The 27736-nt window shown below is 41.2% G+C and overlaps 1 protein-coding gene across 3 annotated transcripts in view; it reads left to right on the top strand.

The window, feature by feature from the left end:
• THSD7B (thrombospondin type 1 domain containing 7B) overlaps positions 1 to 27736 on the top strand; it is a 733398-nt gene that overhangs the window by 511340 nt on the left and 194322 nt on the right. For all 3 annotated transcript variants that reach the window (XM_039494616.1, XM_039494617.1, XM_039494618.1), the window contains 2 exons: positions 3580 to 3712; positions 6115 to 6218. In XM_039494616.1, the coding sequence (XP_039350550.1) occupies positions 3580 to 3712; positions 6115 to 6218 (237 nt within the window). The remainder of the gene's footprint in view (positions 1 to 3579; positions 3713 to 6114; positions 6219 to 27736) is intronic.

The following is a 27736-nucleotide window of genomic DNA, read 5'->3' as shown; positions in this document are numbered from 1 at the left end:
AGCTGTGTCGGGAGACTGGGACTAGAAAAGAGTGTGGGGAAGTGGGGGAAGAGGCATCCTTCTATAAGCAGGGTGTGAGGGAAGAACTGGAATTGTCTAGGCAAAGAAACTGGGCAAGGAGTTGGGGGAGGAGTAGACTGAAATTGGATGAGAGTCTCGGAAAGAGATTAAGACTGGGAATCAGTGGGGAGAGGGAGAGGCAGGAGAGGGGAACTGGGACTGGCTGGGCAAGGAGACTGGGATTGCATGTGGGGAAGGGGAGAGGTTGGGAATGGAGGGGGAGATTGGGACTTGGACACCAACCTCAGAGGGGAAGACTAGGACTAGGTAAGCAAGGAGAATAGGACTAGGACGAGGAGCTAGGGGTGGGGAAGATATAGGACTGGGATAGGTTGGAAGATATGTGGACACTTTCAGGGCCGCAGAGATTCCGGGGGGGGGGGGGTTCGGCGGGCGGGGCCCCCCCTCAGCTCAGCTCTCTCCCCCCCCAGCGCAGCAGCGCGGCGGGCGCCCCTTTCTTCCGGGCCTTTCGCGGCTTCCCGGGCGGGGGGGGGGGCTGCAGGCATGCCTGCTGCGCGGCGGTGCCGGTGGTCCGCGTTCCGGGTTGACCCTGACCTGCGCCCTGCCAGGCCTGGCCAGCCAGCGCCGCCCCCCCGCCGCCCCTCCGCCTCCTGCTCCAGCCTCCCCACGCCCCGATCGACCCGCCCGACGCGCAGCAGGCATGCCGCGGAAAAGAAGGCACTCCAGGGGCCCTGAAAGGGGGGGGGGGGGCTGGGGGGGGGCCTGGGGCATGCCCCCTCCCCCCCCCCCCCCCCCCCCCCTGGACAGTTTAGGGGGAATGGGCAAAAGAGTCTGTGCCCACTAGAGAACACTCCTGTCCAGAGATGGAACAGAACCCAAGATTTCTGAGTCTCACCATTCTTTTTTTTGTTTGCAAATATCTTTGAAACCCAGTGGCAAAGTGTATGCCTCATCCCCTTCTACTACTGGTCCACACAGAGGATGACAACCTACTACTTCTATCAGTTATTCCATTACCTCCAGTGCCAAAGTCTGGTTAGAGGATCTAAAGGTTCCAACTCTGTTGATGAACCATGTGGGTGTTGGTATGATGCCACATGATGAAATATCTGGTTTTTCAGTTTGCTTTTTTAAAAAATATAGGAAATCACACACAAACAAAACTGTACTACACAATCCTGATTTATCCCCAGAGCTGGTCCACCTGTGCATTGAATGAGGCAGGGTTCCTGTGAGGAAAGTAGTTTGTGATCAAATAATGGAAGACTGTATCATAATGTATATGTACAGGAGGGTTGAATTAAGGTTTTACAAGTAACCTTAATTGTGGCATTTCCTAACATCTTGCAACCATAACAGTGTTCTTTTACTGTAGATTTTTGTGGGTAAGCAATATACATTGTGATAGTAGAGATGCTGCTGTATGATGATACGCAGATTTGAATACGAAGTAATTTCTGAAGTTAAAACCCATTTGGTTTTATGCATTCTTCTTTTTCTTCTAGTTTTTAATTTTAGTGATAGCAGGCACATCCTTCCTCAACCGTTTCAGAAAAAAATCTCTTATCTGCTTCAATGGGAGTTTGAGCAAAGACTTCAGGCTTGGCGCCTGCATAATACCCTTCAACTGACTGTGTGCTCTGTTGTGGGCAGCATTCATTATACTGGGGAGAGGATTCACTGATATGATACATTTTAAGCTTTTCCACAAAACATTCTACTATACGTTTTCCAAGTTGCAAAAATCTTTGTTTAAATAGTGCGTAACTCATTAAAGCAAGTAGGCTTCTGTAGTCAAACATGCTATTTATTATCAGAACATTAAGCATGTCATTATCTTTAATGAAGCAGACACATTTATATAGAGTTTTAAAAATCTAAAATACACATATATGAAGTTGAACGAATGTTGTCTTCTTGGAGGTGATGGTTCAATAGCACTGACTTGAACCAAGTCTTATGGATCTGATCCAGTAAGGATCAGAGGGATCTTTAACAGGAGCGGAGTGTATGCATGCCTACTAAGAGCCAAGTTCTATATGAACATTCTTTCCAATGTAATCTATCTCCGTCCTTGCCTGGAAAAATGATGAGTTTCAGTTTTGGCTGTGTTTCACAGAAAAAGACGCTCCTTTTGTAATTGGGCTAATCTGCATGGTGATTTTTTTTCTGAAGTGTACAAATCAGCAAGGATTTGAGCCTACAGGATGCTGATCACTCTTGCCCTGATCCAGCGAAGCGTTTCTTTAAGTGTGTGAGTAATCCCAGTGACTTCAATGTGGACTATTTGTGATCTTTAACTAAGTACATATTTAGGAGCTTATTCATAGACTTATAGATTGTAAAGCCAGAAGGCTCCATTGTGATCAAGTAGTCCGATCTGCTACTTAACACAGGCCATAAACTGCATCCATAAATTTGTTCATCAAGCGCCTACCTTTTGTTTAAGCTATAGTATATCTTTTTGAAAGACTTCCAGGCTCTTGATCTAAAGACTTCATGTGATGAAAAATCCACCACATCCCAAGCAAGTTGTTCCAGTGGTTGCTGTTTAAAAAAAAAAGGGGGGGGGGCTTGTATCTACTCAGCATCCAACCATTGGACTTGTTGTGCCTTTTTCTGCTGTATTAAAGAACCCTCTACTATCAGAAATCTCGTTCATGTATATCGACTTGTAGACCATAATCAAGTTACCTGTTGACCTTTCCTTATATGAACTAACAACATAGAGCTTCCTACATTTTCTCATTATAAGGCATGTTTTCCAGATCTTGAATAATTCTTGTAGTTCTTTTCTGACCCCTTTCCAGTTTTTCAACATCCTTTTTGAGTGTGGACTCTAGAATGGGACTTGGTTTTCCAGAAAGCATTTCAACACCCTACTTCCACTTCCTATGTAAGGATCCCATTTGTCTTCTTAGCTACAGCACTGCACTGGATCTCTTATTTCAGGAGAAACTACCATTTTCTTAAGTCCTTTTCAGTGTCACTGCATTCCAGGATGCTGCCTCCAGTTTTGTAAATCTGACACGTTCTTTATTTCTAGTTGGTGTGACCTTGTGTTAGAATGAGGGTCGATGTAGAATCACCACACGTTGGTTGCAATAATGTTTATGTTAGAAAGTTATTGTCTATAATTTTTAAAAACTCTGAGTATGTTTTACTAGTGGCAGCTTGAGACCTCTGGTATATGTCCTGAATAATCCCTCCCCCCATGTTTCTCCACATTATAGATAGATGGTTAAGGAGCTTCTCATCCCATTCTCTTGTTTGATTTGATGATCTGTAACAGACCCACCCCCAGTGCCCTAGCTTGTGATTTATCACTTAGAAGATTGATCCATAAGCATTCTGGGTTCTGTTCCTCTGATGTGTTGATACTCTAAAGCAGATAAAGGTATCTTTGATATAGAACGGCACCCCTCCCTGCTTTGCAGGATCAAGCTTTCAGTGTTTTACTAGTTGTAACCTCAGGCGGGATTTTAACCTAGATAGCTACTAACTGATGATGCCAACTATGCCTGGAAAACAAATGTTTGCTGCATTTTTTTCTTACAGACAATGCTACAGCAATTAAACAGTTCCGATATAGGATTATCATTCAGAACGCTGCCAATGGGGGACAGGACTGCCCGGACACCTTGTATGAAGAAAGAGAATGTGAAGATATTCCTGTCTGTCCAGTTTACAGGTTCTGTAAATAAGCAGCTAAGAATCTCTGACATTGGGTTTCTAGTTCTCCAGAAATACATTTTATATTTTAATCATGTGCATTTTATTTAATAATTTTTCATCACAAAAAATACCATATAAATATTAGCTGTGTATAAACAAAAAAATGCATTTTAGTAGCACTAATGTGTGATTTCACCAAAATGAGCCTCAGTGGTAATAAAGGTAATAATTGGAGATATATCAATCTCCTAGAGCTGGAAGGGACCTTGAAAGGTCATCAAGTCCAGCCCCCTGCCTTCACTAGCAGGACCAATTTTTGCCCCAGATCCCTAAGTGGCCTCCTCAAGGATTGAGCTCACAACTGTGGGTTTAGTAGACCAATGCTCAAACCACTGAGCTATCCCTCCTCCCACCAGTGTAAACACCATTCTAAAAAGGCAACCTTCCGTTTTAAAAATGGGTGAAGATGCATGAGAAAACAAACCACCCCTGAATATATTTTAAATATCAGTTTAATCTAATGTGGGATCACAATCACTAACCTACCTTAATGATAATTGTATGGTTATTGCAGATACTCCACCTTCTTCTCTGCAGGTGCACACAGCTCACTGATTAATATGTATTTTTTAGTTTCTGAGTAGACAAATAGCACAACGAAGGAAACTATTTACCACTCTTCAGTAAAATTCTCTGCCCATGTGTGATGGTTTGGGTCACAGAAACCCCCTTAGGGCTGCCACCTGATATGCTGAGACTACCTCTAAGCCTGTTTTCCCTGGCAGCTTGGGACTTCAATACCTTGCCTGGTTGTGCCAGCCACGCTAGCCTGCTACACACACAGACCCAGGTCTGAACCATGTCCCCCAAAAGCTGCAGGCTTAACTGATAACAGCTTAAGAAGTGCTCCTATCTCCAACACCCAGATACCCAGTTCCCAGTGGGATCCAAACCCCAAATAAATCCATTTTACTCTGTATAAAGCTTACACAGGATAAACTCATAAATTATTTGCCCTCTATAATACTGATAGAGAGAGATGCACAGCTGTTTGCTCCCCTTGGTATTAATAAGTGCTCTGGGTTAATTAATAAGTAAAAAGTGATTTTATTAAATATAAAAAGTAGGATTTAAGTGTTTCCAAGTAATAACAGACAGAACAAAGTAAATTACCAAGCAAAATAAAACAAAAACACGCAAGCCTAATACAGTAGAAAACTAAATGCAGGTAAATCTCACCCTCAGAGATGTTCCAATAAGCTTCTTTGACAGACTAGAATCCTTCCTAGTCTGGGTCCAGGAGCAATCACTCACACCCCCCGTAGTTACTGTCCTTTGTTCCAGTTCTTTCAGTCATCTCTTTGGAGTGGAGAGGCTGTCTCTTGAGCTAGCTGAAGACAAAATGGAGGGGTTTCCAGGGACTTGTATAGTCTATCTCTTGTGGGTGGAAACCCCTCTCTTCTCCTGTGTAAAATCCCTTCCACAAGATGGAGTTTTGCAGTCACCTGGGCAAGTCATATGTCTATGAATGATTCAGCTTTTTGCAGGCCGACACCATTGATTACATATTAGTTTGAACATTCCCAGGAAAGCTTAGATGTTGATTGGCGTCTCCCAAGATCCATTGTTAGCTAAGTACTCCCAATTACTCGCATAACCTCTTCACACTATGTTGACCAAATCTGCCTTATGTGCTTCCTACAGCAAACACTTTAAATACAAGCATAGAGCCAACACTCATACCTTCAGATATAAAAATGATACATGCATACAAATTATGGGGTGCAATGTCACACCATGTGTTATACAGGTATTAGAAAATAGAGATCCATTATATCTTTGTAAACAAACTTCTGAGTCCCAGATCACGACATTATAACATGTACTTGAAAAGAGTAAAAATGCATGTAGCGACAAAGCTGCACATTCCGGTAGACATTATGCATACATGTTTCTAAGCAGCTGTAAAAATATATGGGCAGATGCTCACCTGCATTCTTATATATCACACATTGTAACCCAGAAGGCAGATTCTGCAAAACATTAACTTCGTGAATAAGGGTTTGCAGGAGAGGACTCTGATCAAGAAGTTACTAAAGTCAGTGATAAGATTCCCATTGATTTCAGTAGACTTTGAAAAAGGCACTGAGACTGTAAATAAGAAATGAACAAAGGAGGACGATTGGCGGCTCATGTAGATTTTGTATAAGTTTAATATTAAATCTGACCTTAAGTTTGTAAAGCTTGTTTGAGGGAAAATTACAACATTCTTGTAGTTTGTTTTTTACCCCTAAATTACTGATATGTACCATGAACCTTCACTCCAGTGTGATTTTTTTTTAATTTGCTTCAATGCTGTCTTCACTTCCAAGCAACCATAATAGCACACCCCCCTTAATTCTTTGTTTATTATCATAGATGGAAGACCCATAAATGGAGTCACTGTATACTGGTGCCAGATTCTGTGAGACAGGGCATATTGGGAATCAATGAAGCATGTGGCCGTGGTTTGCAGTCGAGAGGTAAGCCTTTTTTCCCACCGCCCCCAGAAAGTTTAATCTAAGATTTTCATTAATTCTCTCTTATTGATAGACTGTAGTATATTTTATGTGCTTTCCATAGTTTGAAAAGTGTATTTTAATACAGAAAATTCACATTATTTTCATAGAGAATCCTTTGCTTTATTGATGTTGATGAGCAGACAGTGGAAATTTCCAGCTGTCAAATCCCTGTGTTTTGTTTAAAGATTCTGAAGGAGATTGTGAACTGATACAATAGTAACTTCCCTTGGCCACATAACACAGAGACAAATTTCGAAACAGTACAGGTATCTGGATTCAACAAAGGAAATAGGTATAACACCATTCAGAAAATGTATGCATGCATTACATTAACTACAGCTTTTCAAGAAAGCATTTCCCAGGCTTGGGAGCCTTTGCAGAAACAGGCTATACATAGAATACTGATTTAACACTATGTGGATGATGAGTTTCAAATACCATACAATGAAATCCTGGGCAAGAAAAATGTCCACATGAAAAAGCTTTGCTGTGTGCTCAGAAGGCCTGTGGCAGACGAATGGAATCCTCTGAGCCTACCTGGGGTATATGCCAAAGGAGCTGTTTAACAGCCAGTACTACATGGTCCAAAGGGGAGTTGAAGTTTCAGCCCATTGTTCCCTCTCTCTGTATTGTTTTGGGTGAGCATTGCAATTTGCTTCATCTTCAGCACTCTTTCTTCCTCACCCTGGCACACTCGTTCCAAAGCAGGTATGGATCTGGACTCCATGGTACACAGGAAGCTGTAGGAACTCCCTCCATGTCCACTCTGCTTCCTAGTTCAACACTTGGGCATGTGTTGCAATTTGCTTTCCCTGACCATGTAGATGTATAATATGTTTAGCCTTTGTGGTTTCGGGGAGAAATAAACAGAATTTGCTGAGTGTTTTATATTGTGCTGAATCTAGAAATGGTTGGTATTACTAATTTGATCAAATGTGTGCAGTGGAGAGTAGAACTTGGTAGAATCTGTACTCTTTTACACATGCCAATTTGGAAACAAAGTGATTGGAGATACTAGGTTTTAAAATAAAATGCTTGAAGGAGGGGCCTACTGAGTCTGGGGTGCATGAAGGGCAGTATGCTCAACGTTCAGAGGTGGTGGTAATGAAATCTTCAAGGTAACCTTCTTTTGCCAGTTAAAAATAAAGTGGATGTGCTGTGGAAAGAGGTAAACCTCAAAGCAGTCTTCTGGAGGTGAGAAAAGCCAGAAGGGGAATTGCTGTCCTATATCTAGGCTTGGAAGAAAACATTTGATATTTTCCATCAATTTTTATGTTTTTTTAATTTCTGATGGAAAATATCAATGTTTATTTTTAAACATTTATTTCTAGTTTTATCTTACAGTTTTTACAGTTGTGCAAAATTATGGGTTTTAGGCATTTTAAAATGTATCTAGTTAATTTTCATAGCTGCAGGAAATTACAGGACAGTAATTAGTTAATGACAGTACATGCTGAGATTCAAAAAGTTATAAAGCTTTAACTGTTAAAAGCAACAAAGAGTCCTGTGGCACCTTAAAGACTACCATGTATTGGAGCATAAGCTTTTGAGGGTGAATACCCACTTCGTCAGATGCATGTACGCTTTTTAGAGATCCAAACTAACACGGCTACCTCTCTGGTACTTAACTGTTAAAACACATTGTCAACATCTCATGTCAAAAAGTACAAAGTAAATATCCTTACATGAAATTCTACATTCTCTAGCAGCATTTTTCTTACATTGCCTATCTGTAAATTTGGATTATTATTGAAGGATTATTTTTTTGGTCAGTTGTGAGTGAATGGTGAAATCAACTTTTACTGACATTTATTGATAAAAATCTCATCTTTTTATACATTTACCTTATTTTGATTATCAATAATTTACGTGGGGCTGGATTTTCAATGGGACTATTTGAGATGTAAAGTACTGGTCAGGGTGGGAAAGAGAGTCAGACTCTGACCGTTGATGGTTAAGCACTTGGACAGTATAAAGATCCAGTTATATTGAGAGTGTGAGTGCAAAAATCTGGACTGATTCCTGGATAGTGGCTAAGAGATTTGACTGTTCTCGGTCAGCTGAGAAAACAATACAAATTTTAATTAAATATTATTTTTATTGGGAAAACCTTATTCTTTGGGTATCTTAAGCTACAAGGAATGTGACATAACAATTTACTCCTTTATAGGATTAGAATTCTTTTTTAACGATAAACTATATTTGTTGCATAATCTGGGAACAAAGGAAAGGAAAGTGAAGCCCTGGTAGTGTGTGGGCTGCAAATGGAAGAAAAGGTGGTGTTTTTTAAACTGCTGTTGAAAACTGAAAATACAATTGACTAAGAGGTTTTGACCACGTGACCTTCCATGGGAGGTTTCCAAAGAGGGCTCAATAAATTGAAGTGTCATCCCCATATTTATTCCCCATTCTCTGTGTGAACTGAAGATAATCTTTTTGTTCTAACAGTGCACAAACTTTCTATGAACTTCACTACCAAAATTCAAAGCATATTAAAAAAAAGTACAGTACTTGCTTTTGCTCCGGGAAAAGCTCTCACACTTTAAAATAGAGGGCTTTTTGCTTTGCACCTCTGGAGGAAAATCCTAAACCCAGGGAAGGAACCTGATAACATGATGGGGTTAAGCAAAGTGTTGCTGATAAAATATCAGAATCCAATCAGATCTAATTTTCTCTATTTTTCCATAGCTTTGCTTTTAACTCTAGTTTCATAACAGCTTCTTAATCCTGTGATATGCTAGAGCCAAACTATTATGCATTATTGGTTGGCAAAGACACTGAGAATGAGTGAGTTTTGGGGTGGGACTAATGTAAAGAGACTCTTGGGATGTTTCTTGCAGGCCTGGGGTGCAGTGCTCTGTCACATTAGGCCCCTCCCCTGGTTTCTGCTCCAACTGCTGCTAAGAGGGAAGGCACCAGCTTGTCAGTGCTCCTGTAGCTTATCTTAGGGAGCTTAAAGAGAAGAAAAAGAGTGGGCAGTCTCTCTGGTGGGGAAACCTTAAGGAAAAGCTGCTGCTGCTGTCCTGCTGCCTTATTCTGCTGCCACCTGCCGCAGCTGCAGGGACATGTACAGATGGCAGCTGCAGCTGCCTTGCTGCTTAAGAAAGGGGATGTCCCCTCATTTACACCTTCCCTCAGCAACAAAGTAGTCACCGGTTTTGGAGCTCCTGAAGTTCCATAAGTATTTAGGGTCCATAAGTATTTAGACATCTGACCCCAGCCTCACTTCAATAAACAAGTCTCATGGAGGATCTTGAACTCTGGCATTTCATCAAGGGGTTGTAGAGCACAGGTATATCTTGACCTGCTGCATTCAGATTCCCCAGGCATGAGTCCACATACCAAATAGCAGCACCACACTTCCCACTGATTAGCTTCCTTACAGCAGCTATAGAGGAGAGGCCAAATTTTTAAAGTTGAAGCAGTTTGCATGACATTGCAGCATATTTATCCAAGATGTACTTATGCTCCAAAGAATGCTTATGTGAATTTCTTTCATCTCTCTTTCCCTAAGTAACCATTATTATCCTTTTGCCAGTTGAGAGAAGTGGTCTCAACGCATATTAGAGCCTCAGGTTGCAGAAACTTTCCAATTTGCTGCCCAGGCCCTGCTGTCCATATCCTGCCTAGATAAGAGGATTTCAATCTTCAGGGCTGACAGACCTGGAAAATTACAGGAGCAATAAATGCATACCAATTATGTGTAATAAAATAAGCAAAAATTATTTTTAAAAGATGTGTTTATATTTAACTCCTCTTTCCTCTCCGCCCACCCCCTCATATGTATTTTATCAAATATCCATTTCCATCTATGGACCAGATTCTGATACTCTTACATATGTTCTATAGCACCTTACTCCATGAACGATCTCAGTGAAATCACTTCTGGAGTCAGATGCTACTCACCATGAATTAGAACAGAATCTGGCTTGGATTAATTTACAGTAAAGCCAGACATTTGGCAATCCTCTATATGCTATATATTGCACTTCTAATGATTGTTTATTTAGTAATTATTTATAAGGTGTGGTTAAGCTACCTATAATGAGGTATTGCTTTGTTAAATAACAAATCTTTTATTCGTATCCCATACATTGCCTTCTATAGAGCGATTTAGTTACAATAGAAAATGTCAGGGAGGTAGGGAAAAACAGTTACCTATACCTAAAGCTAAAAAAAAATACTTGTCATTTAAACTTCATTAAGAAATGATTTGCAAGAAGCCCCCTGAGATAGGGCATTTCAGAAGGAAACGGGTTAGGGACTTTGCTGTTACTTGACAGTAACATAGACAACATTTCCAAGAATAAATGAAGAGCTCTACAAGATTTTGTTTTGCTGTATAACTGTCACTTTGCTCGACAAGTGACTAATTTACTAGAAAGTGTCAAGACTGAGAAAATTGCTTCTGCTTTAGATGCCCTTCAATGACTTTACTGCTCTCTGATGTCTGTGATGGAGGATCCTCAAGAAATGGCCTCTTACCTCAACTCTGACATAATCAAGTTGCCTTAGAAATTCAGATTGGGGCGGGCAGAGTGTTGCTCATTATAAGGGATAGATGGTATTTAATTAGTGGATGCATAACCTATATTATAAAAGCTTCTTTGAAGTCTTTTTTCAAAAGCCATTGGATGAAGTAAATATTCATGTATGACAGACTGTAATGAGGCTCCACTTAAAAAAAAAACTAGTCATGAAAATACAGTGGTAACAAATTTAATAAAAACAAACCATTTTTCCTCCATGGAAATAATACCTATTATTGCATTTCACACACTGGCATATTCTAGAGGCATCCTACTTTTCTCCCTTGTTTACTTCCAATGTCACTTTTGTTTGCCATATCCTGGCAAAGCCTCTGCACAGAAGACCACATATTCTGATCCTCCCCCACCAATTACCAGAGGCTCTTCTGAAGGAAAGCAAAAACATCTCTTTAGAGAAGCCTCATTTATTGATTTAGATATTAGCAAAATAAAAGGACCGAGTGTGCAGGATTTGGAAGCCACACTTGATTAGCTCAGAAACCTTAATAAACAAACTAACAAAGAACTGCTCCAAGCTCCTACAGACAAGGAAAACAGTTCCCCAGGCATTCCCCTTCCCCTAGAAACTGCCCCTTTTTATACCCCCTGACTTCACTGCACCTGAATATTAATGAAATGCTGCAGTCATTAGTGGAGCATGCCATAGTGGGATCCATTTGTAACCTCTCAACTTATCTCAGCTGAATTACTTGCTTTCCTGCATGTGAAGCTCTCCAATCTCGTTGGCCAAATTACTGCTGCTTCTCTTCATTAAGGATAATAAAGGTGTGTCTGTGTGGTGAGGGGGGGGACATGAAGGGCATCTGTTGGGTTTCATAATGTTCTGCACTTCCCATCACACCTCCCTGAGCCAAGGAGGTCTGCATACATATAGGTTCTGCGGCAGCCACTGAGCAGAAGATGTTGTTTGAGAGAGAATCAAAGTAGTGCCTCCCCTTCAAGGACTGAGCAGTCTGTCTTGCATCATTTCCAGTCTTTTTCATCTGAGGAGCAAGAGAGAAACTTTTGATCTTCTGTGTGGTGGACAATGTGTTAACAATTGGCCACTTGGCTGTCTTCCCTCTCTCTCTCTCTCTGAAATTCTAATGGCTTACTTACCCACCCACCATAGCAGCCTATTTGAGCACAACAATGCATAGATGAGTTTAGAACCTGTCCCCTCACTTTCTTCAAACCACTTGTAGAGAGGTAAGCTGGGGCTCGTCTCTCTCTCTGGGTTGGTGGGGAACCACACCGCCTCACTAAACTCGGGAAGATGTCTTGTGGGGAATTAGTTCAGCCATGGGAGTCTTCCTCAGCGGCCTTTGTAAGGGCAGAAACAAACACAATAAGGCCCTAAGTCAGGGCGGGGCAATGGTGGGTCAGGCCCTAAGGCAGGGGCTGAGCAACAACAATATATAAACAGTAGGCCCAGGCCCTAGTTTCCAAAGGGCCTGGGAGAGGGGGAGACTGCCACCCTTGAGTTGGGTGGCAGGGGGCACACAGACCCTCCCACTCCACTGTGCCCCAGCCCGGGGCCTTAGCAGCGGCAGAAGACCCGCTGCTGGGTCAGTGGGGATCCTGGCCGCAAGCTACTGATGTGGTTCTGGCAGTGCTGCAGCCAGACTAGGGTCGGCTGCCCCCAGGCTACTTCCAAACTCCCCCTCTTGAGGTACCTGGGTTGGGGTGGTGCCCTCAGGGGGGTCCAGCACCATGGGTTACTCGCGATAGCTGGTGAGGGGTAGACGCGGCAACGCCTCCTGGTAGCTGGCGCGGGGCAGGCTCAGCAACGCCTCCTGGTAGCTGGTGCAGGGCAGCCCAGCAACGCCTCCTGGTAGCTGGTGCGGGGCAGCCCAGCAACTCCTCCTGGTAGCTGGCATAGGGCAGGCTCGGCAACACCGCCTGGTAGTTGGTGTGGGACAGGTCAGGCCAGTCCTCGGGTTTACCGCAGACTGCTGGGGTTTCCTAATCGCGAGCTAGGCCAGAGGCATCTGGTCTCCCTAGTGGTTGCTCTCTCAGTGAGCTCTGAGGACGGGTCTTTGTACTTCTGGGGCAACGCTTGACCCTCTGGGGGGCAGGCTCAGAGCTCCCTGGCTCTGTTGACTCTGGTGTCCGAAGGGACTCATCTCTCTCCGGGACGGCAGGGAACCACACAGCCTCACTACACCACTGTTTTAACTTTGGTAGCACCTTTAGGTCCCTAGCACGTTAAAAGTTAGATCTAGGCCATTTCAATAAAAAGGTTGTGTTTAAATGGATAATATAGAAATCGGAATCAGACTCACTGAGGGGAAATATAAGAATATTCTGTCTCTTTCAGTGCAGGTTTCAGGCTCCAGCTGGTAACTTTTGTGGTATGTGCAAGTATGTTGTACATATGGCTGTTTTAGACTGATGAACAGATTAAAAACTCATCATTATGGCAGGGAAAAAAAAACCCAACAATCTTGCACCTGTTTCTAGTGGTTGTATGTTTAAATGCAGTGATTGTTTCAGGAAAATCTCATAGTCTAAAATATGTACAAAATTGTCTCTAGAAATATAGTTTGTAATAAAGCAGCAAAGAGTCCATGCATCTGACGAAGTGGGTATTCACCCACGAAAGCTCATGCTCCAATACGTCTGTTAGTCTATAAGGTGCCACAGGACTCTTTGCTGATTTTACAGATCCAGACTAACATGGCTACCCCTCTGATATTTGTAATGAAGCGGTGAGGTAAATCAGTATTCTAAAACTAAATAAGACAAAAGAAAGACTTCTTGCATTGTCTATGAATGTAGCATTCAGAAATGTGCTCACATTCCATATACAATTTAAAGTTATCCAGTGCATTATCAAGTTGTAGCATAGTAAAGGCAATATAACTTATCATTGTTTCTGTTAGAATTATTTTGTGGTAACCCAGTTATAATGAGATTTGTCATCACAATGCATCAACATTGTCATTTTTGTTTTGCTTGTAAAATAATTATCAGATATAGTGGTTAGGTGTGCGGTTAATGTAATTGCTGATTAGCTGAATGAAAAGACTTATTAATTGTAAACTTCAGCTGTGAAATACTGCAGACTGTTTTTCACAGAACCATTGATTTCAAGATGCACATATTGGAATTCTTTACAGTTGGCTGGTTAATGACAACGTGATAGTTTTAGTTTATATTGAATAAGTTTATGGCAGAAAATTTGGCAAAAATACCGACTCATAATTAATTTTGACAGTGGTATTATATGTATTTGGTATAATTCTGTGTATAATTCTTTCCTGTTGTCAGTGGCTTCCCTCTAATGATTAGCTCCCTCTAAAAACTCCTTAGTTTTTAAATAAGCACATTGGTACAATAAGAACCTTATATTTAGCTGTGCTGTGGGTTTCACAACTGTCACTGGGTCTGATCATGTTTCTAGCTGGAGTTTTGACATTAAGATGGTGCCCATAATCTTTAGTAAGTGTTAAGGTTTTCCAACACCTCTCAAACCCTAACATAGGAGCCACTAAATTTGGAAACACAAATTTTTTTGGTCTTCAATGATATGCCATCAGTGGAACAATATCCAAAATTTGTGTGCTTCACTGTTACCTGAACTGGTCAGCAATTGGCGCTCTGTGTGTGTGTGTGTGTGTGTGTGTGTGTGTGTGTGTGTGTGTGTGTGAGAGAGAGAGAGAGAGATGCAGTTAGTACACAGGTCAGCTGACTCAACACAACGGTTCAGTGATATTTTGAATCCACCGAACCAGCTCCTATCACTGAGAGGAGAAAAACAGGGCAGTGCTGCCAAAACTCATCCAAACCATGAGAAAATGGAAGAGAGGAGGACTGTGAAGACCCTCATTGCTATGTAGGGGTGTGTGGGGTGGGGGGATTTCTGTGTTTAGGTGGAGAATGTATAGCAACACTTCTTGGGGTCTTGGAAGATGGAGAATGTATAGCAACACTTCTTGGGGTCCAAAGTTAGGTGTCATTCCACGTCTTGAATCCCACCACCAGGAAAATATTGGATTTAGGTATCTGGCAATTGGCAAGTGTGTGCGGCTTGAGTCCCACTCCCTCTGCTGTACACATTGCCTTTGGAGGATAGCTAGTGCATAAACACTGATCTAGCATGTGACAGCATCAGTAACGAGGACTTGAAAAACAAACTATAGAAAAAATAAGTTTGTAGGGTTAGCTCAGGAGTAGAGTCTGACGTGTGTATATTTGGGAGGAGGGGTGAAAGTCCACCCAGGATCTGTATCAACACTTTGCAGGGCAGCCCTGAAATTTTCTGCCTGAGAATCTTGTTTAGTCTGAATTCTCCCACACAGGAAAGGTAAGGGTATATTTTATGTCATCGTCAAATTATGCATTAATGTTTGTGACTTGTTAAATTTGAATGAATTTTTACAAGTGTAACTGCTCTAATGTGTTGTAAATTCATGAGACTTGTATATTTTGTATTTTTGCTGGCTTGTTGTTAATAATATCATGCTTAACTACTCCTTTCCTATCATTCTCTCTTGGACCTTACCCCCCTTCCACCTTTTATTTGTACAAATGTCTTGGGATTCTGTGCCTTTTAACTGCTCTTCCAGATGAGGCCACAAGTAACCCTATCATCCCAGCCTGCACAGTTTATCAACCTCCCCTTCATTCTAGTGTCTCTTATTTCACCTTTCGTTTCCCGTAATGTAGTTACAACAAAGAAATCTGTTTTTTGCACCCAGACATATACCCCTCTATTTATACCCAGTGGCTCACATGTAAATGAAAATATGGTAAATTGGCCACTTTTGAAAAATTAAACAAAACTTCAACCAAACAAATAATTATTTTGTTAGATTACATTTTATTTATGTATATATCTATGTTGATCCAAAATGACTAATAATTATAAACCTAGTACTGCAGCAAAACTCTCTGTAAGACAATGCAAATGAAACAAATGACTGTAACAAACACATGGTAAGGGAGGACAAGGAAACCAGTAATAAGCTCATGTGGTTTATACAGGTTTCCTGATGGTTCCAATTTAGTAAGTAACAAAAATCAGCTACCCCTGACTGATGCACAACAAAATGAGCACTGATCTGTAGGTGTCAGAGCAGAGTTGGTCTTGAGGAAGCATTTATAGGAAGTCAGAGTAGTGGACTAATGTTGTATAATATTGTAGGACATTAATACACATCAGAAAAAAACAGCCATCTGCTTGAATTACAGAAGTACTATAAAAGCACTAAAAAGTATGATGACAAAACAACAACAACAACAAAACCTCGAAATAAATTCCATCTATTATTGGAAGGCTGTAATTTTAACCAAACTACAGTAGCATTACTCTATTACAACAAATTTGAAATTGAAATGAATTTCTACAGTTGAGAAAGACTAGGAATACTGACCTATCCTTACCAGCAAGGTGCCAGTAATGGTGCTTCTATAATACACTCTTCTCTCATTTCTCTAAGTACTTCTTCTCATGCAGTGAGGATAAATGTGATAGTCTGTGAGGCACTCAGCGACCATAGTGGAATTATCTAGATAGCTATTGAGTGACAGAAAGAAAAGGAAGCCACCTTCTTCATTACTTCCTTTACAGTTCTCATTTCTTGCAGATCAATTAAGTGTTAATTGAATATCATTAACCTGCACTCCCATCCAATGATACTCCCACTTTTTTATCTAGCTACTTAGTATTACTTTTCCCTCTAAATCATGATGAGCACTTTGGACCAAATTGAAACCATAAATGTTTCCCATAAAAAAATTTCCACCCATTGTTGTTTACCCATAGAGTGTGAAATTTCTTTATACATAGTTGGGATAGAATTTTCAACATACCTAAGTCTCATTTCAAAAGTGACATAGGCATTTAGGAGTCTAAGTCTTGTTGGCTTTTGATAACACTTAGATGCAACTGAAAATTTTACCCTAGGCCTGATCTGCTCTTTCAGTAAATTTCTATATTATCTGTTTGTGGAAAATAAGTTTAAAATCTTTAGAATATAAAATAATCCTGTATCTATAATCAAGACCTTTCAAAATACCAACACACACACTCTAGATCAGTTTAAGACTATGACATGGATTTTAAATTTGAATTCAATTCTGCCAAAATCTCCTGAGTTTTTGGCAACCGTGAGATAAAATCTCACAAGAAGAAAAAACAAGGAAGGAAGAGGAGAGGGTATTGGAAGTGAAGAGGAGAAGGGGGAGGTCTTGCTAGAAAGGTTGTCACTTTTTTGCTCATACTGAGTCTCAATTGTAGGAATTCCAAATTTGTGGGGAAGAGGAAAAGAGATTTTTGAGGCAGAGAGATATTGTTGTAATTATGTCTATTAAAAACTGCTTGAGGTTTGGGAATGTTAGAATCAGTCCTGGGAAAATAGATTAGGGGGTAGAAAGCAAGTGAGTCAATATAAGGTGCAATAGATGAAATGGTTCTGAGGGTTTTTTTGGGGTGCCTCTAAGATTTTTGGCAGCTAAAACACTTAGCTTTACAGGGAAGGGATACAAAACCCAATCCCAAGACAATTTCTTAAAACTCATCCAAAAATTTGACATAATATTTTGGTAACGCATGCGTTACACGTAGCATACCTGGTGGCATGGTGTGGTACAAAGGGGTTTTATCAGCTCTAGTTGCAAATCACACCAGCATAACTCACTTGTGTTTTGCCCCATGCAGTTTTCCTCCAATCCTATCTTACTTCTGTCTCCCTCACTCCATGAACTAGATAGCATGGGGGGAGTGGAGGTGCACACGCACGTGTGTGTGTGTGTGTGTGTGTGTGTGTGTGTATAAAATTCACAGTTTGAGGTTAGGTAATGGAGTTGTGCATGGAAATTAATTGTCATCATTACTGTGCATGCTATTGATCTCCTAGTGTTGTGTTCTTGCAGAACAATTTTTTTCTTCACTTTGATTTTAGTTGATGGGTCAAAGTGAAGAAAGATTTATTATAATTTCTCATCACACATTGTTCACAAAAGAGCTCTTTCTTAGGAAGGAAACTTTAGCAGGTATCAGAAGCAAGATATTTAGCAGTGCTGTCACAATTCCCTTCTCTTTCTGTGTTTAGTCCAGCTTCCACCTCAAATAATTATAGTGGTGTCAGTATTTCAAAGGCTGTCAAAGAAACGGTGTATCCCTTTTTATAGGTACTAACCACTAGCAAGAGAGAACCCAGCTCATTGCAGTCATTGTCCCTTTCTGCCACCACCACAATCACTGAGAAGACTATAAGAATTTATCCTGACAGTAATCTGCACAGTGATACATTTTATTCAAAGGCAATTTAGCAATCTGAAGGGGTTTTCTGTAAAATACAGATGATAAAGGCCATGTCAGATAAAATTATACATATTTGATTTCCTGCAGTAACTGGCAATTTATTCCACTCAGACAAGCAAACAAGCAGGTTTCCTAACATGACGTTTTACAATGTACTACTTGTATCTGGAAAACAAAACAAAAGTACCAAACTAGTACTAGGTACAGCTTTTATTTTCTATGCAAAAAATCTTGATCAGGTATAAAAGCCTTTGGAAGCCAGAAGGCTTAAACACAGAAAACATATATTACAAGACATTTACCAATACAAGGATTGATAAAAGATCAAAATAATGAAGAGCAGAGCAATGGAACATCAAAGATTTCCAGGCTATGTCTTTCTGCCTTCATTAGGAACAGGGGAGGAGGGGAAGGCACTAGATCAATAGGAAATGGCTCAATCACCTCAGCCAACAGAGCCTTGCTGTCCGACGTGCACAATTTATAAAAACCACTAGAGCATTTCAATCATAAAAGCCCAATATGGTCTGACAGTGCACAGATTGTATTTAACAAGGATGCAGAAAGAGTAAAGATCATCTTAGCTGAAGGAAACTCCTCTTTAAATTTAAAGGGAGATAGATTTTCATTTTGTCTTTCATCCCCCTGGTTAAGTTCAGCTCTCTTCAGTCCTCCCTGGATTTCTTTAATCTGACCTGTAGTGTACATGGGCTAAGCAATTATCTATAGTGGATGCCATATTTTCAAATGATGGATCATCATTAAACAGAACAATGAAAGAAGCCCAAGGAGGATCAAACTGTGCTGGGACTTACTGGGGAGAATGAGAAACATAATAAAGAGCAGTGTCTCCCCACAAACTGAAGGCAGGTGCTGTCAATTCTGACTTCCTTTACAGTTGTTCAGGGACACATTGTCTTCCAAAGATTTAAAGATCACAGCTACGCAGGGGCAGCCCGGCCATGTAGGCAAACTAGGCGGTCGCCTAGGGTGCCAAGTTAAATAAGGCACCAAATTCGAGGAAAAAAATCAAATAAAAAAAATGAAAAAAGATGAAAAAAACAAAATAACGAAGATGTTATTATTTCAATTCCCATGCGCGTATGGAGGGAATATGAATTACAATTCATTTATCTACATTTCTGAACATTTATTAATATGTCAAATATTTTATTTACTGCAAAAATAAATAATACGTTAGCAATTTTTTTTAAAATTTGCGATGTAGGATCAAGATGACCCACTCCGCAATTTTGATAAGCAATAACTCAGCCACAATGATACACATCCACCAGCGGCAAGAGCTGCAATACTAGTGACACCTAGCTTGAATATACATCGAGATCTCATAGCCGGAAATTCATGTAGAGCGGCGATATTGCGAGTTGATACATGTCAAAACAGTCATTTTAACACACGTTGCACGTAGATGGTTAAGAATCGAGTGAATACTGTGGAAAATTGTGTTTCTTGGTGCCAAAGAATAAAGAACAACATCTTTCAGCATTATAAATCCAAACTGTGAGTATCTTTAAGCGTTATTAAACCTTAGCGTTATTATCTATAATTGTGACTTTTTCTTTGTTATAACTGGTTCACATGTAATAAATAAGGTCCATAAAAGAAAAGTAACAGCGTTAATGCTTAATAGACTACTAAAGTGATGATGTCACACTCCAATCTGATAACCATGAGGAAGGGGATTACTTTCCAAACAACCGGTGTCGGTTTATAATGTCAGTGTCGGGTTATAACATCATCCACAAAAAAAGCAGTTTGGAAACTCAAGATGATGGAAACTTACTTCTAGACGAAGGCAGCTCACAGCATCAGACTGATATGGAAGTGGATAAAATTTATTCACCTTCAGAGACACATGCAGAAATTGAAGTACCGTTTATACTCGTTCATAAGCTGATTTTTTTTTTAGTAGAAAAGAGAAGCACCAAAGAAGGGGGTCAGCTTATGAACGGGTATAGAGTGGTAGAGGTGGGACACAGCCCCTCCCACAACAGAGGGAGCAAGGAGAGGCAGCACAGCAGCAGAGCCAGAAGGGAAGAGGCGGGGCCAGAGTCTCTCCGCTTCTGGCCACGCTGCTCTCCTCCCAGCCTCCAAAGCAGCTTCAGCTCTGGGGCTGGCAGGCTGCGGCCGTGCCGCTCGGCCCCACCCCCCAGAGCAGGCTGTGGCCATGCTGCTTGGCCCACCAGAGCACGCTGCCTGGCCCAGCCCGCTGGAACATTCTGTGGCCGCGCCACCTGGTCTAGCCCGCCGGAGCAGGCTGCAGCCGGGCTGCCCAGCCTGCCAGAGCAGCTCCGACCAGGCCAGAGACATCCTCCCCTGGCCCTCCCCAGATAAGGTGGGTTGGGATGGGATGGGAAGAATGAGGGGGGTGGTCACAGGGGTTACTCCCCTGACTCCCTGACTTCTCCCCCCCAAAAAATTTCCCCACCGGTTGCTGTCCCGGCCCATCAGGGTAAGCAGCTTGCAGGCCGGGATACTTTTGTTTACTTAGGTTTACCTCCGGGCCTGCGGACGCTCAAGGTAAACAAACCATCTTGGCCCATTAGTGGCTTATCCTGATGGCCTGGGAGCCAAAGTTTGCTGACCCTTGAATTATAGGGTCGGCTTATGAACGGGTCATAAAAAATTTCCATTTTTACTTCTCCATCTGCGGGGGGTCAGCTTATGAAACGAACCTGCTTATGATCAAGTATATACGGTAAATGACGTAGAAGGAAGAAAGGATGAGGAAGTTACAAACAAGTTGCAGTATGGGGACGCAGCTTCATGGTCCAGATGTGGTGACAGTGTATGGGAAATTATCATGGAACATGGACTCAAACAAGTTCATGAATTTCCCTTCCCTGAGGATGGAAATAAAAGAAAATTCTCTGCTCAGCATCACAAGAGGAAACTCATTAATGGGGAAGAAATTCATCCAAACTGGTTACAATATTCAGTGTCGAAGGACTCTGTATTTTGCTTTTGTTGCAAGTTGTTTAGAAATCAAGCAATTGGTATATCACTTACTGAAAATGGTTCGAAGGACTGGAAATACATAGCTTCAATTCTCTCTTCACATGAAAGAAATACAGAACATTTGGAATGTTTTCAGAATTGGAAAGAACTTGAATTACAATTGAAAAAAGGAAAAACTATCGACAAAGAAAATTTACATATGATCAAGGAAAAAGAAGAATATTGGCAACAAATATTAGAGTGCCTGATTGCTTTAATAGGAGTTCTCGGTGGGCAAAATTTAGCATTCCCCGGCCACAGTAGAAATGAAAAATTATATGCTCCAGGTAATGGAAGCTTTTAAAAATTTGTTGAATATCTAGCTTTGTTTGATCCAGTCATGAAGGATCATGAAACACAGGTTCATTACTTAGGAAAAAATATGCAGAATGAACTGATTCAAATCCTAGCAAATGCCATTAAAAAGAAAATTGTTGAAGCTGCCCATTCTGCAAAGTACTTTTCAATAATACTGGATTGTACACCGGATATGAGTCATGTTGAACAAATGACGATGAACATTCATTTTGTGGCTATGGAATAGTCTGCACGTGAAGATAATGTTGAAGGGCTCATAAAGGAACATTTTTTAGGTTTTGTACCACTGAAAGAGACAACTGCAGCATTTATGACTGAAACTATTCAACAAGAGCTTGAAACAATGTCACTATCTGTTGAAAACTTACGTGGCAAAGGCTATGATAATGGGAGTAATATGAAGGATAAAGACAATGGCGTGCAAAGGAGAATGATGGAAATCAATCCTAGGTCCTTGTTCGGTCCTTGCAGTGCACATTCTCTGAATTTGGTTGTCAATGATGCTGCTAGATGCTGTTTGGAGGCAAGCCGTTTCTTTGACCTGGTACAACGTGTTTGTGTTTTTCTCAGGCTCACCACACCATTGGGAGATTCTGACTCGCCATGTGAATTCTCCGACTGTGAAACCACTTAGTCAAACAAGATGGGAGAGTCGCATTGATGCTTTGAAACCTCTTCTCTCTAAGCTTGGAAACATTTGAAATTTCTGATGATACTGCCTTTACTGGATCATCTGGCAATATGGCACGTTCAGATGCAGAAGCTCTTGCAAATGGCCTTTCCAAGTTCAAATCAGTGACTTCACTCATTTTGTGGTATAATATCCTTTTCGAGATTAATCTCACTAGTAAGCAGCTTCAGGAAAAGAACTTGAACATACATTCTGCTGTTCAAAACTGCAGCAAACTAAAAATATTCTGGAGGAATTCAGAAGTGATGAAGGGTTTGAAAGAACACTGGTATATTCTCTCAAGCTTGCTGAACTGTCCACAGGGAGCTCCTCTGGCAGCTGATGTTAGAGCTCTGTGTGCAGAGTGTTATAACTGGGCCCAGTGCCCCACTGTATGGACATCAGTTGGAAGTGGACCCAATTGCTGGGGCCCATGTCCTCCCAAACCAGCAGAGTCTAGATAGAGTCTGCCCATTGATTTTTAGCTCTGGGTCTCTAGGATACACTTAGATTTCTCATCTAAGCCCTTCCTTGGGCCCTGGAAGGCCTCCATCCAGCTGTCTTGGACTCCAAACTTAGTGTCTGTGGCTCCTGAGCCCCCACAGTCACTTAACCATGCTCCCCCAGAACTTCACCTAGGCTGGGGGCACTCTGGACTTGTAGTTTAACCCCTTTGGGGCAAAGGAACACAGGCTTAGAAAAGGAATTTCATACCCACAGAAACTTTACTCTTAAAAACACTGGAGTGTTACAGATCTTTGAAAACAACAAAAGTCCCGAAACACACCCTACTCTAGTCTGAGCTTACCCCTTCTGTCAAGTCTGAGGGTCACCAGTCTTTCAGGCTGGGCTGAGTCCCCCTTGTCTTCTGCAAGTGCTTCATAGGTGTGGTGATGCTCAGCACATAGCAGAACCTCACTGTTCAATAGGACCCCTCTTTCTGTGCCATGTTCTCAAACTGAGAAGCTCCAGCCCCACCAGTTGTGCTGGCCACTGTGGGCTGCTGTCTAGAAAACCCATTGTTCCATGGGGGTGAACCAGCAGTTGAAATGCCTTCGACGCCGATGACTCCAGATGGCAATCTTGATGGCTTCTCAGATAATCTTGGAAGTGGGTGTTACACACCTTTGCTGGGCAAGGCAGCTGTTCGGAATGCAGTAGGACAGGCTGCCCTCAGGCAAGTTTAGACATGTTCAATACATAATACAAAATGCAGTTCATAATTTGATACAGACATATCCCACTTTGTCACACAGGGCACTTAGAGAATCGGGCCCATTTTAATGCAGTATTTTACAGTTATGTGAAAAGGGTGTGGAGTACTTGTGGCACCTTAGAGACTAACAGATGTATTTGGGCATAAACTTTCCTGGGCTAAAACCCACTTCATTGGGTGCATGCAATGGAAAATACAGTAGAAAGATGTATATACACAGAACATGAAAAATGGGTGTTGCCAACTCTAACGAGACTAGTCAATTAAGGCGGGCTATTATCAGCAGGAGAAAAAAAACTTTTGTAGTGATAATCAGGATCCTGAAGTGTAAGGGTATATAGCCCTTAATTAGAACATCTGACAGTTACATGAGATATTATCTGTACGAATGTCTGATCCTTTTTTTTTTTTTTTGGCCAAGTGCTTGGCCTCAATTATATTTGGTAGCAATGAGTTCCATAGGTTAATTATGCACCATGTAAACAAGTATTTTGTGTCAATTTTAATTGTTTGCTGCTTTACCATTTAATTGAGTGTTCCTTTGCTATGAGAAATTGAGAGCCCAATTTGCTCTCTCAACAAAGTCTCTCTTTCAAATGTCATTGTCTTATCCCCTCTTATTCATCTCCTCTGTATTCTAAACAATTCCAACCTCTTCAGTGTATTGTACAATACTGTAGTCATTTATTTATTTTGCTTTTATAGAATTTTAATGGACCTTGTTATGTGTCTAATATCAAAAGCAGAGCTAATTGATGCCAGAATAATTCTAACTGATCATAAGATTTGTCACACATTTATGTTTGTTTAGGTTTCGATTTACATTACCATGCATTTCCTAGAAAAATGGCTTTAATCAAAACTTTACCTCAAAATGGCCACTAAGAACAAGAGACCTTAAGCCTGGCCACAGATGAGGAAGTTTAGACAAAAGATCGCTACAATTGTCATTTGCCAGATTTGAAACTGCAGAGATTTTTGCTCCAACAAGTTGCAAGAATGATTTTCCTTTCTCTTTTCATAATGATCTCACTTAAACAGAATGTACAAATTCTGGGGAACTCCAGAAATGCTAATCATAGATATGGAGGGGTTTCGCTATCTGAAAAGGTTGAAGAACTTGCATTTATGCACCTTCGGAACAAAAAGCAATAGGTGATTTATTGTTGCAGTGTGGAAGTACCAGTATTAGGGTAACTAGGCAACAGCAAAAAAACACATGAATATTCCTAGTGTGAAATCCTGACTCTGTTGAAGTCAGTGGGTGTTAGGGATTTCACCCCTACACTTTTTTTAAACTGTGGGGTAAATAAACACAGAAGCTTTTATGGAAATGTGGGATTCGATTCTTAACACTATAATTTTGTTCACAGCACACTGACAACTAGGTTCTGGGGAGGGATTTTCCTCTGGGGAGCCCTGGCAAAGATTTTTTTTTGTATTTCCCCTGCTTTTGTAGCATTGATCAGGGAACATCTGTTAGGATCAGTTTCTTGAGATGGGTGTGATGATGGAGAGGAGAAAAGGTCTGTACTTTGATGGTACTTGGCCATTGCTGCCTTTATCTTCTAGGTTTAACTGTATTCTTTGTGCAGAGTTTCCAATTCCCTTTTAGAGATTACCAAAGTGGAAATTATATGGGTGTGTTCTTCGCAAGTAATGTACTTATTTATATGGCTTTTCTATTTTTTAAAATAGTGTTTTAGTCGTAACGTATCCTGGTATTATTAGACTGAATTTAATGCATAAACATATTTTGAAGCTCTTAATCTGTTCACTAAGTGCCAATTCAGATTTTTGGCAGGGAATTATTGAATTTGCTTTCTTCAGATAAGCACATACTGCTACTCTACGTTACTGCTAGCACTCTAGATAATAGGCAGCATCACTCTAGTGTTGCTAACTGGAATTCCTCAGCCACAATATTTATTTAATATGACCCCTCACAAAGTTGCTAAATGTTTCTTGATATCATATTCATAACATATGAAATTTTATGTTTATGTTCTTGAAATAGCCTGTTTCATATGTCCATCAGCAGCGTGATTAAAGCTGAGGTTTTACAATACTGTTTTCAATTTCAGAATAAATGAACAACCCACAGTCAACCTGCCATTCAGAAAAGCTGAGAGTTTATTCTAGAATGGGCATTTTAGATCTACTGTACAGTGACGAGAGATGGGTGGAATGGTTATGGGGACCTTATCTTGCAAGATACCCAGTGGTGCCACCAAAGCATGTAGCAATACCAGCAATTGCTGTATGCATCCTAGGGTGCTCTTTTTAGTTATTCCACTTTTGGAAGTGCCACTCCTACAATGACAGAAGTTTGTCATGTCTGGCCTGGCAACACAATTAATTGAAAATACCTTTTTTAGCGTGTTGTATTTGTGTGAGAGATGAAGAAATGGTACCATTCTGGTATCTGGGAGGTAGGTTATTGTCAGGGCTGGGGCATGAGCGACCTGGCCTCGGCATTAGTGTCAGGAATGGGCAGAGTGTCTAGGGGCCAGGAGCCTATTAGCAGGATTCAGGATGGGGTGGAATACCAGGAGATCAGAATCAAGAGAGGGCAGGGATCCAGAATCAGGCCAGGATTAGGATTAGGATACCAGGAAGTCAGAATCGGGCAATGGAATTAGAGGACCTGAACCTGAAGGTTAGGTTTAGGCAATGCCTCCTGGTTCCTGCCCTCTGGTTCCAGTTACCAAGACCTGGCCACCAGAAAGTCAGGATTAGAAGGCTAGAATAGGTAATACCAAACGTGTGGCCTGTGTCAGGGTGAAGCCCAGTTGTACAGACAACTTCCTGCTTCCTTCTCTGGTTTAAATAGGGTCTGCAGTCCTATCATGAAGCTTGGAGTTCTCTTGATCAGAACGTCATGGCAGGGCTTGTGCCCCACTTGGGCTTCAGGGACCTGGTTGCCACCTGCTGTCTGTGAGCTGCTGGATGGAGGATTGGACTGAGGTTCAACACCCATAGGACTTGACAGTTGTATTATCAAAATACTTTACTTAGCAGTGGCATAGAAATTATCTTTTATGCCCAGAAATATGTACAGGTGTTTTATCCATGTGGGCTATTTTCTAATACAATCTAATTATTGCACAGTAATATTTTGAGCTCTCTTTTTGTGGGAGTGGCATCCCTCCCAAAGCCACTAAGTGTTTGAGTTGATTCAGTTCCCCCAAAAGATTAATCTTGTAAATCAGGGTAAGTTCCATCCAAGAAAATGGAGTTACACCAGGGTGAAACTGATGAGAGGAAAATCCATCCCATATTCTTCAATTGCAAAAGGTGGTGATAAGAACCTTATTTGTCCATTTTACAGCAAAGATTCTTGATAGTTCTGGCTGCTACTGCCTTTGTCTCATATATCAGGCACTACTTGTCAAATGATTGCTTTTCCAACTGTTAGCTTCAGGGTGTGTTGAGGAGTTTTTGGAGAAAACATTTCTGGTAATAAGACAGAGTCTTCCCAATATAGATAGGATGTTCTCTGTCTGTTTTGAATCTTGAATACTTAGTTTTTTAGAAAACATAGCTTCTTACCCCTTGTGACATTCTATTCTTTGCGGGAGCGTACTGTAACCCCCATATTCCTCATTTTCATATAATCATGATCTTACATATAAAGCCTGCCTTGTAAGGTATCAGAGGAAAGGTTATGATCTTCTGAAAGTCATTTCTCTATCCATGTATGTATATCATTAATGTATATGAAGTTAAGAGAATTGTGTTTTATGGTGGTCACTAAAACATGCTATAAATTGGGGAATCAGCCAGCTATTAGCTCTCCAGAGGCAACAGCAAGGAAAGTAACCAACGCCCAGGTGGAGTGTCAAACAACCTATCAACAGACATTGTCCAGCAAGGGAGCTACAATTCAATGACTCACCTGCATGAGGCCACCCCAGGGGAATTGCTCAACCTTGCTTGGAGAGACTCAACAATGCCCCCTAGACATGCCTGGACTTGTGCTCCCAAAGCACATGGACTGAGGATATAAACCAGACAGAGTTGACACATAGTGGGCCCTTCTCCTGTCCCTACCTTCGCTGCAAGCAACTAAGACATTGAGGGCTTGTCTACACCACACAGCTTTTAACGACAAGGCTGTGTTGATTTGTTGCTAGCTTTGTTGCTAAAAGTCAGCATGTGTAAACGCTCTTTTTTGGTACTTTGTCGGCACTTTTGCTGGCAAAATACTTCCAGCCCCACGAGCAGCATTAGCTTTGTTGGCAGGAGAGTGCTCCTGCTGACAAAGTCACGTTCACACTGCCACTTGCATCGACAAAACTTTTGTCTTTCATTGGGGGGGGGATTAAGTACCGGTGAAAGACACAAGTTTAATTGACACCTTTGCAGTGTAGATAAGCCCTGAGAAGAAGACAAGACTCCAAAAGAGGAGATTGTTCCTTAAACCTGGGTCAAACTTGTATATTAAGGACTACAATA

The sequence above is a fragment of the Mauremys reevesii genome, linkage group 11 (genome assembly GCF_016161935.1).
Source record: "Mauremys reevesii isolate NIE-2019 linkage group 11, ASM1616193v1, whole genome shotgun sequence".
Lineage (NCBI taxonomy): Eukaryota > Metazoa > Chordata > Testudines > Geoemydidae > Mauremys > Mauremys reevesii.
Note: the sequence above shows the minus strand (reverse complement) of the source record. Positions and strands in the feature narration are given on the sequence as shown.